This window comes from Podarcis tiliguerta (genome assembly GCF_965153285.1).
Source record: "Podarcis tiliguerta genome assembly, chromosome: 8".
NCBI lineage: Eukaryota > Metazoa > Chordata > Lepidosauria > Squamata > Lacertidae > Podarcis > Podarcis tiliguerta.
In genome coordinates, this window is record NC_139541.1 from 64,405,269 (window position 1) to 64,423,187 (window position 17,919).

At 44.1% G+C, this 17,919-nt stretch overlaps 2 protein-coding genes across 4 annotated transcripts; one reads left to right on the plus strand and one right to left on the minus strand.

Annotated features, from left to right (window-relative positions):
- Positions 1–617: 617 nt before the first annotated feature.
- TAF12 (TATA-box binding protein associated factor 12) lies at positions 618–12,504 on the plus strand. 3 transcript variants are annotated; one of them, XM_083456170.1, is made up of 7 exons: positions 618–851; positions 3,045–3,129; positions 7,282–7,533; positions 8,153–8,230; positions 8,498–8,612; positions 9,056–9,144; positions 9,836–12,504. In XM_083456170.1, the coding sequence occupies exons 2-7, from the start codon at positions 3,061–3,063 to the stop codon at positions 9,869–9,871; spliced, it is 639 nt and encodes a 212-aa protein (XP_083312296.1). In that variant the 5' UTR covers positions 618–851; positions 3,045–3,060; the 3' UTR covers positions 9,872–12,504. The 3 variants fall into 3 exon arrangements, with proteins under 3 accessions (XP_083312296.1, XP_083312297.1, XP_083312298.1); XM_083456171.1 differs by lacking the exon at positions 3,045–3,129 and having other exon boundaries at positions 628–851; XM_083456172.1 differs by lacking the exon at positions 618–851 and having other exon boundaries at positions 3,115–3,133.
- A 1,002-nt stretch (positions 12,505–13,506) lies between these two features.
- On the minus strand, positions 13,507–17,545 carry LOC310684691 (ras-related protein Rab-39B-like). Its single transcript, XM_083456166.1, has 2 exons — positions 17,035–17,545; positions 13,507–14,960 (listed from the first exon to the last, which is right to left on the minus strand). Exons 1-2 carry the CDS (start codon positions 17,253–17,255, stop codon positions 14,537–14,539), a joined length of 645 nt encoding a protein of 214 aa, XP_083312292.1. The 5' UTR covers positions 17,256–17,545; the 3' UTR covers positions 13,507–14,536.
- Positions 17,546–17,919: the final 374 nt, after the last annotated feature.

A 17,919-nucleotide genomic window follows, 5' to 3' on the forward strand; every position in this document is an offset into this window, starting at 1 on the left:
GAAGGCCAGCCAGATGGGCGGGGTATAAACAATAAATTATTATTAGTAGTAGTAGTAGTAGTAGTATTATTATTACACCTTTACCATCTTCTTTTCAAAGCACTCAAGGTTGCTTATACAGTTATTTCTTCTGTGCTTAAAAAAAAAAAATCCACTACAACCCTGTGAAGTAGGCTAGGCAGAATTGGGATTCGAACTCGCGTTTCCCCATCACACTTGCTGAAGACGATCCTTTTGCACGATGACGCTCGCACTTCACCTTACCCACGGCCAACCTGACCCTGGTGCAAAAGCCCGCGCGCTTCTGCTTCCTTCCAGTCACAAGAAAGAAAGCGCAGCACCGCCACGCGCTCTCGGATCGGGAACCGAGAAGGTGCCGCGGCCGCCTATTAAAACGCCTACATATAAACGCGTTTCTTTTTCCCTCCCTTCCCTACATAAGGTCCCAGCCGAAGTACGCCTGCGCACTGCGGGGCTGAACCAGAGAGACGATTTGACAGCGGGCGCGCACAGAACCTTAATTCACCACAAACAAGAAAGAGCGGGGACGAGAGTGTCTAAGGAGCTTCGGCGCATGTGCAGACGAGACCAAGCGGCCCAACCTTAAAAAGGGACGACGGAGGCGCTTGCCGATTGGCTGCCGCTGTGCGGGCCAAGCGTCTTTCCTGGAGCGGCTCGTGGGGTCGTGACCCCGGAAGTGCTGTGTCGCGGCGTCCCAGTGAGGGAGGAAAGGCGGCAATCGGTCGGAAGCGTCGAGCGGCTCGCAGGGGGGAGATGGCCGGGTAGGCGGCCGAGGCGCCGGTGAGCGGAGCGGGAGCCCCGGTTCGAGCCGCGGCGGCTCCCCGCTGAAAGTAAGGCAGAGCTCTGGACTCCGAGGGGCCTCCGGGGGAGGGGCTGCCTCCGGGGCGCGCGAAGCGGCCAAAATACGTTACCCGTGTCCCGATTCCTCCCTTTCCCTTTCCCCTGACGACAGGCCTCCCGACGCTTGACAGGGTCTACTCTAATTCATCGTGCGTTTTAAAGCACTTTCCTCGTCGTGTATGTGTGCAGTATATATATATACACGCGCTTATTTCGTCCGTCTGTTTTCACTCAGGACATTTTAAGGTGGCCGGCAAAACGTGAGCGCTCGTCACATTCATATATATATGCGCTGAGGGCGAAATTATACACGGTAATATAATAAGATGCAGCAACAAATCGATGTCTTCAAAGCAATGGTGGCTGGTACCAAATGACTCTAGCCGAGAAGAGAAAGAACAAGTGGCACCAGATTTCATGCTTATTTCTTTCTTTTTAATAAGCCTCCGGAGAAACAGAAATGTCTTCCCGAGTGATGTGAAGTTGAGCCAGGCAATTGGCAGCGGCGGGAGCCCTGCTTAAAGTGAGGCAGGGCTGCAGTTTAGGAAACCGATGGATTGGAGGCGGGGAAGAGGCTTTGGGGATGTCAATGTGGTGCAGCCTAGTTACTTTCTGTCCCTATATACATTCATGTAGCATTGGAAACAAGATGCTGCTTCAGGGTAAGAGGGTTTAACCATGAATAATGAAAACTCCTAACAACATAGACTAAAATAAATCAGTAGGGATTTATTCTGCCAAAAGCTTAAATTATGCAAGTTCCACAACATGGAGACTGTTGGAGTGTGTGCTCCCAGGTTGCTGATTACAATTGAATTTTAAAGCACAAACACAAGATTGGAAAACAATACTGTAGAAAGGAGTGGGCAGACTTTAGGCTTGTGGAATCTAATTTGTTTTACACTCGTATCCTAAGATCCAGCAACCAGAGCAAAGTGCAAAAGATATAGCCTTATAATTTTTTTTAGTACCAAAACAGACATGAGTTCATGGTCACTCCACACAAAAATCTTCTCTGGATCCTCTCCCCCTCTATTATTCATTTCAGAAGTATGATTTACAGGAAGAATTGTTTTTGTTGTCATTGTTAAGCAACTGTGTGTCAGAGAAATCCTTGCTGATCTACTTCAAATGACTCTTGAGATGTACCAGTAGATTGTGATCTACAGTATTTTCTGCCCACAACTGCCATAGAATCTGCAGTGTCCTTAAAAAAGCAACATATTTTTTTATTTTTCCTCCTCCCCCCTACCATGGCTATGCTCTTGTCTTGCAGTTTTCTGGAGAACACGCCTGCTCTTATTCTTTATCAGGACTGGGGAACCTATTGCCCTTGAAATGCTGCTGGCCTTTCTGATGGTAGTCTAATAACATCTAGATGGCCACAGGTTGCCCAGCTCTGTTCCGTTATTCTTCCTTTACTGTATTGTAATAGCAGTAATAATGCTTATAGCATTTTGAATAATTTCATTTGTTTGTTTCATTTAACAGCATAACTTTCTTCTCTCCCCCCTTTTTTTCTTTGCTATGAGGTTCTCAAACATTTTACAATGCAAATTTAATTTCTTAAGCACTGCATCCGTGCTTTCCCTCTCTCAGTATCCTAATCCTCACTTTGGGACATAAAGTTAATCTTTCCCCAGCATCTTATAAGCCTGTGTTTCCTTACATTTTGTAATCACTTAAAGAAAGCAAATGCCATCGTCCAAGCACTTCATCTACAAGATTTCACTATTTTTTTCTGAGGTTTTGTAAAGAAGGCCAGCATATCAGATTTGAAATTGGGGAAGGTAAAGCTGAGAGAATAGTGGATTACCACTAAAAAGTCTGTAACTGATGTGATTTTTCCATTTCATAGCCAACAATCGTAACTACTATGCTTAATTATAAACAAGTATATTGGTCACTGAGCTTTTGCACCAGTGCTGTGATACATCCAGCCATTACAGATTAATGCACCTGTACCATGTAAGGCCTGGGTGGAGAGGATGTTCTCTTGAGGAAAGTCTATGCAATGACAACCTCCTATTTATATATGTGTTGGATTGCCTACACATATCCATTTAAACCAGCAGAGAGAGAGGGAGATGTGATAGCTTGTAACATGCTCTGGGAGAATTGTATAAGCATTTGCAACAGGGGAAGAATGATTGTATAGGTTAACCCTTACTGTTTACTTGCAGGAGCTTTTTGGGGGACATGGCCTCTCCATTCAATGGTCCCACAGCAGTTTCTGATGTAATTAAAGATCTAGACACTCAGATAGCTGTAAGTAAGTTGGCTTGAACTCACCAGGACATGGCATGCTGGCATCATGGTGAGAAGCTGCAGGTGGGCTTGTGGCTTTTCAGTTTTGCTTGTGTGCCAGAACTGAAATGTGCAAGAGTGTATTGTCCTTTTCCATTAAGATTTGAAAATGTTATGTAGGAAATGATCCTGTCTTGTGTGCTTGGTTAGTGAATATGGTCTCCCAGAAGATGACAAAAATTAGTAGAACTGCTGAGTGCTGGAATCTCTCTCCAGCATCACTGCTGTATCACTCCCTGATAAAGAAGTAATCAATCTCCCTGTTGACTTGCACTTTATTCCTGCCAGCGTTACTGCTCTCTACAGAGATGCATAGGAATGTGGAACATTTTACAGGAGGCCCCTTCCCAAAGGAATGTTATGCATCTCTTAGTTGGTTTTGTGATGATCACTAGTTGGAACCTACAGACTGTCTTCAAGAAAAGCCTCACATAGAGCACATTACAATACAAGTAGGAGGTCCCTAGAGCTTGGACAACAAAGGCCAGGCTATCCTGGTCCAGGAATAGCTGCAGCTGGCAAATCAGCCTGAGCTGGGCGTAAGCACTCTTGGCCACAAAAGCCACTTAAGAGTCCAATGACAAGTTGGAATCCAGGAGGACTCCCAGACTACTAAACCTGATCCTTCAATGGGAATGCACCTTCTTCCAGAACAGGTTAGATAGCTAATTCCCAGACACAGGAACCACCCAACCACAGCCCTTCTTTCTTACCAGGATTCAGCATTGATATTTATTGACCTCAATCCATTCTACCACTACTTCCAGACAGCTGCCCAACATCTTCACAGTCTATCCTGATTCCAATGGAGTGCAGAGATAGAGCTGCATGCCATCAGCTGATGGCACCATACTCCAAATCCCTAGATGACAGCTCCCAGTGGTTTCAAATACAGTGGTGCCTCGCAAGACGAAAAGAATCCGTTCCGCGAGTCTTTTCGTCTTGCGGTTTTTTCGTCTTGCGAAGCAAGCCCATTAGCGCTATTAGCGCTATTGGCAGTTTAAGGGCTAAAAACGGCTTTTTAAGGCTTAAGGGATTAGCGGTTTTGCTGCTAAAAGGCTTGTAGCAGCTTAGCGCTTCAGAAAAAGGGGTTTTGGAGTGAAAAAAACCCTCAAAAATTTTCGTCATTTTCGTCTTGCGAAGCAAGCCCATAGGGAAATTTGTCTTGCGAAGCGCCTCTGAAAACGGAAAACCCTTTTGTCTTGCGGGTTTTCCGTCTTGCAAGGCATTCGTCTTGCGGGGCACCACTGTAGATGTTAAAGAGCATAGGAGATAGACTAGTCCCTTGTGGGACCCCATAGTTCAAAAGGTGCCAAACAACGATATCCTACTACTGTTTTTTTGGTAGCTCCCCTGTAGGTAGGAACTAAACTAGTGTGACATAATACCTCCAACTCCTACCCCCCGCCCCAAATCATTCCAAATGAACACCATTCTCATCAGTGCCAGAAACTGCTGAGAGGTCAAGGAGAACCAACAGGGTCACGTTTCCCCTGTCTCTCTCCTGATAGAGGTAATCAATCAGTCCGACCAAATCCATTTCAGTGCCAAAACCAGGCTGGAATGGATCTTGGGCTGAAAAAGGTTCCCCACCGCTGCAGAAGGAGATTCAAGAAGTAAAGCAATGCAGTGCCAGGTATCAGAAAAGAGCACAGTGGATTTGTCGAGAAGAGGCAGCAGAATGAAAAGAACAGGAAGGAATGTAGAAAGACTGGCTAAAATGGGAGAGAGCAAGAGCTGGGAGTCTTGAAAGTAAGGATAGAAAGCAAAGGTTGCATCCATTGCTTAGATGATAGGAGAACTGCTTTCAGTTTAAAAGTTGAATTCTCCCATACTTTGAAGGGCCTTTATATGCATCTGCCAGCTGCTTGAAGAGGAAACAACTGCTAAGTATATCTACCATGTGTGCAGAAATGTGTGGAGTCGTGCTTGCTGGGGCTGATGGGTGTTGTAGTTCAGGAACTTCGACAACAGTGCCATTTTCTATGACAGAGTAACAATATCTAGCGTAAACAAAGGTGGAATGAGCGGTCATGGCTTCATGGGCCTGCCAACATGCAAACAAAGCCCTGGCTGTTGCAGTTACTAATCTATAAAGGTGTGAATCTGCTAGTGGTTAACTTTACAGCCTATGAGCTCCTGAAGTTCATCTGGCACTGAGCCTTGCCTTTCCCAGGCATATATCCTTTTCCTCCCTCTGGGCAGGCTATTTTTATCGGCAAACCATTTGTAGCACAAGGTTAAGGATTTGTTCTGGGTAAAGCTAAAAAAAAACCCCCAACAACTTATGTTTACATTGCCTTTCAACCTTTATTGTTTTGAATACATGGTTATAAGGTAGAATGAAGCATTTCAATTGCAGCCTTCTTAATAATTCTTGTGTGGATTAATACTAACAGAGAACTTGCTCTTTAAAATAATAATGAAGTGTGGTTTCTGCTTCCTTCATATTGACTTCCTTGCATCTTGGGTAGTCCGTGTTCAGCATGGTTTGTGTTTTGATGTGACGTTGGCGTCATTGTTGGATTACAATTTTAAGCAAAATGCGTAAGAATTAAAATAAGTGCATGTGGTAAAACTGCATGCTAATCACCTGTATATTAAGGTTCAAGAAAATGCCATTTCTGATTCTTGAGAAGTTGGTAATGTTTACCTCTTTAAAATATTTTCTGCAGCTGTGCTGATTGGTAACAAGCTGCTGCTGAGTGGTCTGAACTGAACACACAAGCCAATAGCATTATAGACTGGATGTTGAGAGATTCTGAAAAGAGACTCCTTGAAATTCGATGTTGCATCTTGAATGTTTTGGAACGATCAGAAAATACATTTTGGTTGGAATTCAGGCTAGGTTAGCTAAAGTTAGTTCCAAGTGGAATCAATGGGATAAAGTAGTCATGGCTTAAAGAAGTACAGTACTTCTAACTTATCCTGGACGAAGCCGTTTGTCTTTTTTTTTGGAGAGAACCAAAGAGAAGAAACATTCCCAGAGAAATGCTGCCACTGAACTGTAGCCCTAAGGTATCTTTGCCGCTGGTGGGTTTAAGAAAATGGATATTGGAGGTTAATAGGTGGAACCGTGGATTGATAAACATGGTCCATTTCCATAATGTAGTCCGTAACAGAAGTATAAACATAACACATTAACACATCCCAATCTGTATTATTTGAGGGAAATGTCAAGCTCTAGGAAGCTAAAGATCAGGTTTGTGAGGGCGATCTGTCTGCGACATCTGTCACCCCATTGATTGCCAGAGTTGATTTGGCTGGCTAGGTGGGTGTCCCCTTCCTCCCTCACCGCTCCATGTGCGTCCCTCTCGAAGCTGCATGCTCGGTGGAAGAGGACGACCATCCCAGACAGAAGGAGTGTACCGTTCTTCAGTCAAGAGTGTACGATAGCTGTGCTCCCCTGCTACAACCTCCAAACAAGCATCCTTTAGTTAGATTACAGGCTTTCATCTATAGCTGGCTATAAGAGGAGCAATTTTCCCTTTAGCACTTTTGTCTTAGAACTATCAAAACGACAGGTGTGGAAGATTCCTATGCATAATCATCAGTTGTCCAAGAGCTACAGATGTATATCTCCGGACACCAGTGGTCAGCAGGTGCCTCACAGTTGCTTTCTGGGCAATCTAGGAGGAGGGAGGGAAGTTCTTATTACCATGGCTGTCAGATCCAAGTGTCTGGGGAAGTGTGCTTCTGACACCCACAAACACAGTTTGTGCTCAGATTTCCACATTGTGATCTGATACGTGGTTTGCATTAAAGCTCTCACAGAACACAGGCATTGAAAGCTTCCCATGAGGTGGCATAATGGTGACCAGTGCTTTCTTTAAAAAACGAACTCTCATTTTCCTACTCATACTGGTATTTCCCCTCAATGAGGCCAAACTTAGATTCACAAAAAGTTTAGGGGTATGCGCACTCCCAGAAAAAAGCACCGATGGTGACATAGTTAAGGTGCTTTTCCAGCCGCTGCAGAAAACCTGTTCCTCCAAAGGCTTTGAATATCTGATATCCAATTTGCTGGGAATTGTTCTAAAATAGGTAATTTGTTAAATCGCCTCCGTCTTCTCTTCCTCCTCATTTTAACTCTGGGATTTGTGTTTTCTTCAGCTGATTGGTTTGGGCCCACACAATCCCAAGAAGAAGCAAGATCTGGACAAGCTGTATGATCTGAAGGCTAAAGCTCAGCAGATTATGAACCAGTTTGGCCCATCTACCTTGATCAATTTGTCCAACTTCTCCTCAATCAAGCCAGAACCAGCCAGCACCCCTCCACATAGCTCCATGGCAAACAATACCACTGTGGTGAAGATGCCAGCGACTCCTAGCAGTGGTGGGCGCCTCAGTCCTGAAAGCAACCAGGTAATGGCACTTGCGATACTGGGAAAGTGAGTGGGCTAAGGTGAGGTTGAAAAACAACATTGGTTGTCTGCTTCTGAGCGTGCCCAAGAGTTGCCAGAATCTCCCTGTTTCGTCTTGCGACTTGAAATGAATAAAAGCTTGAGTCTTAGGTTCAGAACCATGTGCTCTATGTGGGGCTAAACTTGAGGTTGGTCCAGAAGCTGCAGCTAGTGTAAAATGTGGCAACTCGACTGCTCACTAAAGCAGGACATCGCCAATATGTTACCCTCCTGTTGAAATAATTGCCCTGGCTGCCACTTAGCTGCCAGGCTAGGTTCAAGGTGCTGGTTCCGGTGTATACAGGCCTATTCAGCTTGGGGCCAGGATACCTGAAGATAACCTTATATGCCCAGTCCATGTCTGTGCTCTGCAGGTGAGGCCCTCCTGCTGATACCATCTTACCAGAAGGTCCATTGCACACAATGTAGGAATTGGGCCTTACGTGTTGTAGCACCTGCCTTTTGGAATTCCCTCCCCGTGAATATTAGATATTAGATGGGCATCATCTCCTTTGTCTTTTTGGTGCCCATTGACCTGGTTGAACTGTACTAATGCTGGTGATCTCTTTCCCCTGCCCCAGATCTTAACTAAGAAGAAACTACAGGATCTTGTCAGAGAGGTGGATCCAAATGAACAACTGGATGAAGATGTGGAGGAGGTAGGCTTTGGGGGGGAAATGAGCTGCATGAATCCCTAGTCCTGAATAATTTCAGACCCCTGAGCTCAGCTTTAGTTGAACAGTGCCACTGGTTCAATCTGAACAATTAGGAAACAAAGTGGTTTTCCTTGATGTAAAGTTACTGGGGGTGGTGATTACTTGTTGGAAGAATGTGAAGCTTCTGAAATTAAATATCGTTTCACGCATTGTTATATCTCATGCCGAAACCCATCACTAACATGCTTGGTGCTTCACTGTTTTTGACAGATGTTGCTGCAGATCGCGGACGACTTCATTGAAAGCGTTGTGACAGCTGCCTGCCAGCTTGCACGACATCGCAAGTCCAACACTTTGGAAGTGAAAGATGTCCAGTTGCATCTTGGTAAGTGCCAGTGCATGAGTTGTTTGTTTCATGAAGGCTACTATAGGTGGCTCTATGTGCCTACTCTCCCCGTGTAGTGAGCCTTTCATGTATAACAGTTCACCAGGCCAGTCAGGCCACTGCAGTCTTCCTCCATGTATTAGGGTGTGCAGAAAATAGCCTGTAGTGAACCCCTGCACACAAGGGAATTGCTGTCACATGCAATTCAGAAGCGTCCCCTTGAAATTTGTCCTAACGCAAAGAAACCCCTAAAATAAAGAGAAACAGAACTCCTGCCAAAACAGGATTATTTTTTCATTTCTCACTTTGTTCTAGTTCTTAGAAACCAGACAATGATTTCTGCTTACGGTACATGATTGAATTGATAAATATTTCTCCTTAACTCTTGTTTCCTCTACCTCTTTTTCTCATCCCCTCCACCCATGCCCTGTTCTTTGATGTAGAGCGGCAGTGGAATATGTGGATCCCAGGTTTTGGTTCTGAAGAAATCAGGCCATATAAAAAAGCCTGCACTACAGAAGCTCACAAACAGGTAAGGAGGGTGTTGCAGCCAGGGGAGAGAAAACACCAGGTGTTTATACTGTACTTTCTAATGTCCACATTCCCTTTCTGCACGTGTGTGTGTGTATGAGAGAGAGAGAGAGTGCGCAGTATACTTAAGTACATCACTCCCGTGCCATGCCTTTGGGTCAAATGCATTTCCATCTCTTAACTTAAAAACAAAGCACACAAACTAGCAGGGGGCCTGATCTGAGTCAGGACTGCAGCATGTCAGGCACAGGTTCACCTTTTCCCTGCACAGTTCCTGACTGAGATGGATCCCCTCCCTACTAAAGCTGCTGTTTGTCCTCAAAGGAAACAAAATACGTGCACCCCTATATTTTTCATCCTGTAGGAGTAATAAAAGCTAGAGTATGCAGAGCAATGTTTATTAGGAAAAGGGGTGATGAATCAAACCTCCCTGCACTGTGGTCACTATTCAGATTGATGACCCTCCAACAGCTGCTGTTTTTTTAATCTAAAGAAACTGATACGGAAATGCAGCCATACCTCATTTTGACTCTTAAGTGGACTAGTTATGTGATTGAGGTATTTGGATACTATGGTGGCCAGGTGAGTGGAAATAGTTTTCTGGGCCCAAAAGAATCTACCTTCCACTGAAACTTGCTGGTGGTCCATTTCCCTGATTTTTCACTGTTCTTTTTCTCCCTCTCTCTTTTCAGAGGATGGCGTTGATCCGCAAAACAACAAAGAAATAATGCTTGGGAATGGCAGGGAGATTAAAATGGCTCTTCTGGGCGGGAAATCCGCCTCAAGCTTGTGGAGTACCCATGACGTCATCCGTGGGATTCTTTTTTAAGGCTTTGCAGAGAAGCGTACCTTTTAACTGTGCAGCAATATCTGACTTTGAGGGGACACCTGCCAAAAGTAAATAGGCCCTGCCTCTTCCCCCCACCCCTACTCTACAACATATTTCCCCAAGAGAACACAATTTATCTTGAAACACACAGACTTTATTTTCTGCCTTCAGAGTGATTTATGGTGTAAGTGGTTGTCCAACGGACAGAATATTTTGGTATTTTTGGGAACAGTATTAGAAACAGCTATAGATGTTTTGTTTTTGTTTTTTCATTTCCCTCTTACTCTTTGTAATGTTGCTGTTTATAGATATTTGGATTTGTTTTATGAGCAAAGACATTATGACTCTAAAACTAGGTCGCAGTATTGGCACGGGCTGCGAAAAAGCAAAGGGCATTAGGGCAAGAGCCAGAGAAAAGGCTGTTCATTATAGGTTGTTCGAAGCAAACATCTCTTTTTCCTCTTTTAAATTCCAATATGGTCCATATTGCAAGTCTCTTTAACTCTTAAGGATGCAATGGACTTCCACTGCATAGCAAAATATCTGTGAAGTTCTGTGCGGATGGTGGTTCTGTTGGAAAGCGTTGGTGCAGTTCCCAACACAGAGAGATTATTATTATTGTTATTATTATTATTATTTTTAAACTGGCAGCATCTGTCTTGTGAAGAGAACAGTCCTCAGTATCCACAGCCCAGATATCAGTCTGTGCTCATTCAACAATTGGCTTGCCTCCTATCTCTTCTGTTACCGGGAGAAAAATATAATTGAGAATACTTGCCAGAATACTTTGCTTTCAGTGAGTGTTCCAATACCAAAAGCACAACTCAGGCTGAAAATCAAAATTGGTACAAAACTGTTGCCTCAGACGTTCATGGATTATGAATGGTGGGTTTTTTTGCTACTTCTGAAGCTCCTCGCTTGCTGGAAGACTGCCTTCCTCCCTCACTTCCTCTTTGATAGGTTGAGCTGTAGCAACAGAAGTGTTGCACTGCGTGTGCTCTGAATGAAGAAGCCACCACTGACCACACAATCTACACTTTTTGTGTTCTCTCTCTGTGTGCGTAACAGGTTTTCATTAAGCCATCCAGCAGTGGCTATAGAAGCTTATCCTTTTTATGCAAGTTCTCCACTCACTTAGACTACGGTAATAAACAAGTACGTTAATGTTCCCTGTTTTTCAAGACAATTCATGCACTTTGCCCCAGGTAGCATACAATTTAGTGCTTTCCATTAAAAGAAGAAAAAAATGGCACCAGTTCATAAAACCACAATGCTTGCCTTTGTAGCATGAGCCATTAGGAATATTCCAGCGTGTCATTTGTTCTTTTAAACTCTTGTTCTAAAAGAGTAATTCTCCATTTGTGAAAACAATCCATCCTTTTGTTTCGCCATGGGATTAGCAGCCAAATGGAATCCAACTGAGGCATACATCTAAATAATCCAAAATGAATTCTGAAATTGCACCATGGAGGCAGAGGGGGGTGGGGAGGGGGAAGAACCTTTGCTGCAGTTATTTTATGTATTGCATCACTTGAAAGCATCTTCGCCATTAAACAACCAATGACAAGGGCATGTTTATTTATTGTCATCCCCATCCATGATCAGGGATGACGGGACTTGGAAGTCGAAAGACATTGCTGTATTACCTCAGTAAACCTTTCCCCTTCAAGAAATCAATACATCCCGCCCCTCCCCATTAGCCACCCAAATTTCTAAGGACTTGCCCCATAGCTGCTGCTGTTTTTCTTATCCCAAGTTCTTCACATGCTGCTATTTTTCTGCATGGTTTTTGATGAAGCTAATACATGGGCTTTTCACCATAAACTGCAGAATCATTTTTTCCCATTGCATATGCGTGCTATAGATATTACACATTGGGTTGTTTTCAAAGTAGCCCAGTTGAAATTAATGGACCTCGTCATGCCCTTTAATTTCAGTGGGTGTACTCAAGTAGAAGTTAACTGAATGCAACCCCTTATAACTGCCATGTGCAATGGTGTATAGAGAAATTAACATGTTGCTGTAAGCTTGCATTGGCAAAGTATTGTGAACTAGCCCAAATCCACTTATAGAAGGTCAACAGAAATCAAGCCAACTGTATCACCCTGTCCCCAAAAATAAATTTGAGGCCCTGCTTCACGTAATACCTTAAATTGGGTAGTATGTCAGTAGTAGGCTACATGTAAATTCAAGTGTGTGGTCCTGTAACATGCTTTTTCACAACCCAACAGTAAAGGAGGCCTCCTGCTTCAAGCATATGTCCGCCAAGTGTGTTACTGCAAACCACCCAGAAGAATGCAGTTTGGACATGCCATCAGTGAATAGGTGGGTTTCCCAGCATCAGATATGCAGAAAGGCATATTTCCCCTCCCTCCCCCACACATGAAATAAATGCACCTACAAACTCAACTCAAGTCCTCACTGTGGCTTCTGCTGGTGCTCTTTCAAGTAAAGATGGTGGGATGATAAATGCAGCTCTCTGGATGAGATGGTGTGTACCGAATACAATAAATGGCATTGGCAAAATGAAAATGATGTTTCAGAGCCTATTCTTAACCTTTGCTATTATAATTGAAATGTACAGTATATGGTTTATCTCTTGGAAAACCATTGAAAACAGTGGAAACCTTTGAATCGGGGGGTTGTAAACAACTAGGTTCAATTCAGAGTAGACCCACTGAAAGTAATGGACCTAAGTTTCTCTTGTCCTTTAATTTCAGTGGGTTTACGTTTGAGTAGCCACATGTGTAGAATAGATTCCTTTAGCTCCATCTTGCATTAGCTATAGACTAACATTGGATAAAAGCCTAAGAATTTGAACCACCAGCCGTTAAATTGGATTACTGAGTGTACAGTTTTCGTAAGAGGTGGCATCTTAGCAGGGCCTCTGCATATTCTATAGCGGCAACATAAAGTGCAGAATTTAGTATCCTGGCAGTTTAACATTGTAAACATGTAATAAAGACTGAATCTAAACAATTGCTCAGATGTAGGTCCAATGCTGCCTGCTCCCAAGTGTGCATCAACCTTAGTTTTGGAACAATCGGCTCTTTACCACTGAGTGTTCTCCAACATGTTGTCTCCACCACCACCTTTTCTATGCACTGTTGATCTGACATTGCTACCATGGTTCCTCAGTGGTGCTTTTTGTTGCTCCCTGTTAAGTCATCTATAAATGCAACATATTTTCCTTGATAATGGAAGATGTCCTAGAGCCTGGAAATCCACAAAACAGGCAAGGGAACATTTGCACTGACAAGAAGGCAGGTGCTATCAAAGAATTACAAAGTCTGTTTGGGAATGGCTTTTATTCAGATGCTTGCTTGCCATTATTGTCTGCTTGGGAGGGATGACTGAATTTTGCTGCGCAGCAGGGGATCTGTAGGAGATTACCTTTTACCCACAGGGGTGGGATTTTACCTATGGGAGACAATACCCTCCAACAACCTGCTAACACTTCCAAACTTCACTTCTAACAACACTTTACACACCCTGCCACCTAAAACTGATAATCTAGTTCTGCAAGTATAAAGATGGCTGTATTTTCCTTTATTTCTGTTCTCTACCTTCCAAGGAACCCATGTGTTTCAATTAGTGCTTGGGACAGATATGAATAACTGGTCGCTTTTGTATTATCAAAGGGGTAGCATTCACTGGCCTCTTCCACAACATGCCTTCTTGCAAACTGTCTCTTTGCACTAAGCATGATTGAACCTAATTCGCCAAAGCACCTCTTCCCATTCCATCCAAAACTCTTGTATGTGGCAGGTTGTACCATCTTCATTTTTTGTAAAGAAGAGTTCTGATTAATCTGGAAGTTTGATCATTACCCAAGTCGTATTGTCTGTGTGACTATAAAAGCCCCGTCATTTTCCCTCTCCCCTTCAGGCATCTCCTTGAGACAACAGGAGTAGAGAAAGTGAATTTGAAATAGTGTTTACTTGTATCCACAGGTCTTCTGTAGAATATTAGGCACCAGTGTTATTTCCTCCTAAAAACAGGAGATGAAAGTGTATCAAGAGTTCTCAAACTGATCAGCCAAAGAGGATAGGTTAATGAAGGTGTTCACAAATCAGGTGGTGAGCCTACATGATGATTACGGTTTAGGCAAGCTTTTCAGGGAGAGCAGGTCCATAATACCTCCACACATTTCAAGCCAGCCTCTTCCGCAGCAGAGGTAGAAACAGGAGATGGCAAGAGTTGGGGGTATGTGGGGGGGGGGAGCAATAGATGGGTGGAGCAAGGTTGAAACCAGGTAGACCAGGTGCAAAAAATGTTTCCAGAGATGTGTGGTACGTGCAGAAATGAAAGGTATATGTTGCAGTAATTGTTAGTATGCCAAAGGGAGCCTCAGATCAATGTTCTCTGCCTTCATTCTGCAAGGATTTTTCTTTCCCATATGTTAGGTTAGCAATAACAAAAGGGAATACACCTTTGCTTATACACCAGCCTATAAAAGCTTTTTATAGTCTTCACTGCTTTCTAGATGAATGGCTCATGGGCATCATGCAGGGGTTATTGTACACAAGGGCTCATACACTTTCCCAGAGGCAGTTGCCATTTGCTAGCAGGAACATTTCTTGCCCCCTTCCTGTGCCTGGGCCTCAGGCTGTGCCAAGGGTGGCAGTTTGCTTTTCACCCCGTCCCACTGTTCACTGGGTCTCATTTTCCCGCTTTTCAGAGCCTCGTATATTCCCAGCGTCAAGATCTGGAAAGCCTCCCCCACGTTCCTGTTGCTCTTCGCAGACGTCTCAATGTACTTGGCCTCCAGCAAAGTGGCCAGTTTCTCCGCCTCCTTTCGTCCAACCTTCCTCTCGGCTTCCAAATCGCTCTTGTGCCCAACCAGCACAAAGACAATGTGGTGAGGCTTCACCGTGTCCATCACTTCCTGGTGCCACTTCCGGATGCTTTCGAAGGATGCTCTGTTGGCCAGGTCAAACACCAGCACACCTCCAGCGGAGTTGCGGTAATAGGAACGCGTCACGGACCTAAGTCAGGAAACACAAAGAAGGAAACTCATTCTCACTTGGGTCACCTTCGAGCATTATATACTGGGGATGCGGGTGGCGCTGTGGTCTAAACCACTGAGCCTCTTGCTGATCAGAAGGTTGGTGGTTGGAATCCCTGTGATGGGATGAGCTCCCGTTGCTCTGTCACAGCTCCTGCCAACCTAGCAGTTTGAAAGCATGCCAGTGCAAGTAGATAAATAGCTACTGCTGTGGCAGGAAGGTAAATGGCATTTCTGTGTGCTCTGGTTTCTATCACGGTGTCCCATTGCACCAGAAGTGGTTTAGTCATGCTGGCCACATGACCTGGAAAGCTGTCTGTGGACAAAAGCTGGCTCTCTTGGCCTGAAAGTGAGATGAGTGCTGCACCCCCATAGTCGCCTTTGACTGGACCTAACCGTCCAGGGGTCCTTTACCTTTTTACCTTATACAGGCTTAGTGTTTTTAATCTTTATTGGCATAGTATGTTGCTTTGGACAGAAGAGGGCTATGAATGGAAGAGAACACAAGATGATGGATTGAATAAGGTTTGGAACACATTGTGTATTGTTAAACTCACCTAAGAAGGGCAAGGCAGATTGGCCAATTCCAGAAATTAAGTTGGAATTCATTTGCTGAATATTGAAATATATAGCAAACAATATTACCGCATAAGTTATTGATGGAGCTACATAGTTTGGGTACTGATGTCCAAGGCTTGAATCAGAAGCAACTTGCTGCTGCATTTGATGGGCTTTGACTAGATTTCCCTCAGGGTCCCTACCAACTCTGCAATTCTATAGCACAACAATTTAGGCTTGTGCTAATGGAATAAATGCATTGGATACCATCCTGAGTCATTTTATGTCTGATGTGTAAATTACGTAAACAATTGCAGCATTAGTTAATTATTATCTTAGTGACAAAGTTAGTTAACAAGATTGCATTAAAACGTTATTGAAAGCAGCATTAAAATATATGCCAGATGGAAATGAGTCTTCATGAGTCCAACAAAATCTTTCACAAACAGCCGTTTTATGAGACAGAAGAAGGAAATACAAATAGAGACGCCTTTCAGGAAAGGGAGGAACCCTTCCTATTTAATCAGTTTTGAGTCTACAGAATGAGGAGTTACTCATATAAACAGCTGGCGTATGTCTGCAGCACACCTTGGATGCTTCCAGACTTTTTTTTTGGGGGGGGGAGGTGATTCAGTCGCAAACAAACAAATTCAGATCTCACAATTATAGCTGGTTGGGAGGTATTGCACAACAAAACCTGCTTAATCCCCCAAATCAGACTTTTTGCCATAAGGAAAGTAACAAGATAATGGGGAACCTGTAACCCACCAGATGTTATTGGACTCCAAGTGATGGGAATTGTAGTTCAGCAACATGTGGAGGACCCCAAGTGTGTGAAAACCAGCCTCATATAACCAACATGCTTAAGTTTAATTAATGCATGAAGGGGTTCTGCCAGGCTTAGCTGGGGTCACTCCCCCTCACCTTGGGAGGTAGTCAAGCCTAGTGTTGTACCACAGTCTACCTGAGAAGCTCAGCATGTAAAGAGGTCTGAGCTGGTTGCTCAGAGCCCATGGCTCTGACAAGCCTTTCTTGAGTTCATAGACCAATAATCTAGGAACTTTCACCACTGTGACTAAGCCAAGTTCCACTGCCTGTGCAACTTTTCTGAATGCTGTATGGAAAAGCACAAGAATCTGACCTTTGGAGTTTGTAGGTAAACCATTTTTAATTCACCAAATGAGTGGTATTTTTCTATGCTGGGGAAGAGGGGAACTTTGGAATAAATTTGCAATGGCATATTTTAAAAGCCTGTATTTCCACACTTTACTTTGCTGCATATTTTGTGATTTGGTATCTCTCACCAAAGAGGACTTGTCCCAAACTTTGATCTTCGCATCCAGGGATTCTCTTTTTTATATACCTATTCTTTTCCTTACCACCAAGTTCTTTTCCCCACTGCTGGACAAGTTCCCCATCCTCTCATGTGAAAGCCCTTCAACAACCTCTTCATTTCTCTCTCCTTACTACAGATAAAACTTCCATTCTAAACTCACCTGAACCGCTCTTGCCCAGCTGTATCCCAAAACTGTAGTTTGATGCGCAGGTCAGGCTCAATCTCCAGGAAGTGAACATAAAAATCCACACCCACAGTTTGATTCATGGACTCAAGGAAGACCCCTTCGGCGTAGCGCTTCAGGAGACAGGATTTTCCCACAGTGGAGTCCCCCAACATGATAATCCGGAACTGGTAGTGCCAGAGCGAATCCACTGCCATCCGGAGGCTGGGGGTGAGGGGAGAAGGAAGCTGGAGCGGCAAGTGGGAACGCTCGTACAGTGGCACAAACTAGGCACTCCACTCCCCGTGTCAAGATTTATCCAGCCACACGGCCAAGTGGAAAACGCTGTTCTTGAGCTCCGACAGAAGTGGGAAACTGGTTGAGGCTTGTTGTAGGTGAAAGCAGATTGGTCGCATCTGCAGCCTGGGGCTGACGGCTGTTTCATTTCATGTTCAGGCAGGCAGCTGCTAAGCCAGCCTGGATGTTCATAACTCGCCCTTTTTCTGCCCCACCCTGAGAATGTGCAACGTTTATGGGAGGGGAAGCCAGGCAGAGAGGAAGCACATTTCACATATATTCTACGGGCAACAGCACCCTTTCTTCTTTCTGGTACCAAAAAGATAATATTCCTGGGCCAGCAGTCAGAGCATCGGGAGAATACATTAAACCCTTTCAGAGCTCTAATGAGAAAACTTATCACTCTCATTAGAACGTATCAGATGTTATCTATGTATGTGTGAGTGTGAGTGTACACGCCCTTTCTCTAGGAAAAGTGCCAAACCTTAGAATTTAGAAAACAAAAACAAAATGGGAGTCTACATGGGTGCATATTTACTTGGAAGTAAGTACCCTTGCATGGGATTGCAGCCTCACTGCCCTTCA

What these genes read in the sequence shown, in the direction of transcription:
- TAF12 (XM_083456170.1), top strand. Translation starts at nt 3,061, where the DNA reads ATGGCCTCTCCATTCAATGGTCCCACAGCAGTTTCTGATGTAATTAAA. An exon ending in TCAGTCCTGAAAGCAACCAG is followed by an intron (nt 7,534 to 8,152) that starts GTAATGGCACTT and finishes CCCCTGCCCCAG; the next exon opens with ATCTTAACTAAGAAGAAACT. An exon ending in CTACAGAAGCTCACAAACAG is followed by an intron (nt 9,145 to 9,835) that starts GTAAGGAGGGTG and finishes CTCTCTTTTCAG; the next exon opens with AGGATGGCGTTGATCCGCAA.
- LOC310684691 (XM_083456166.1), bottom strand. Translation starts at nt 17,255, where the DNA reads ATGGCAGTGGATTCGCTCTGGCACTACCAGTTCCGGATTATCATGTTG. An exon ending in GCTGGGCAAGAGCGGTTCAG is followed by an intron (nt 14,961 to 17,034) that starts GTGAGTTTAGAA and finishes TTCCTGACTTAG; the next exon opens with GTCCGTGACGCGTTCCTATT.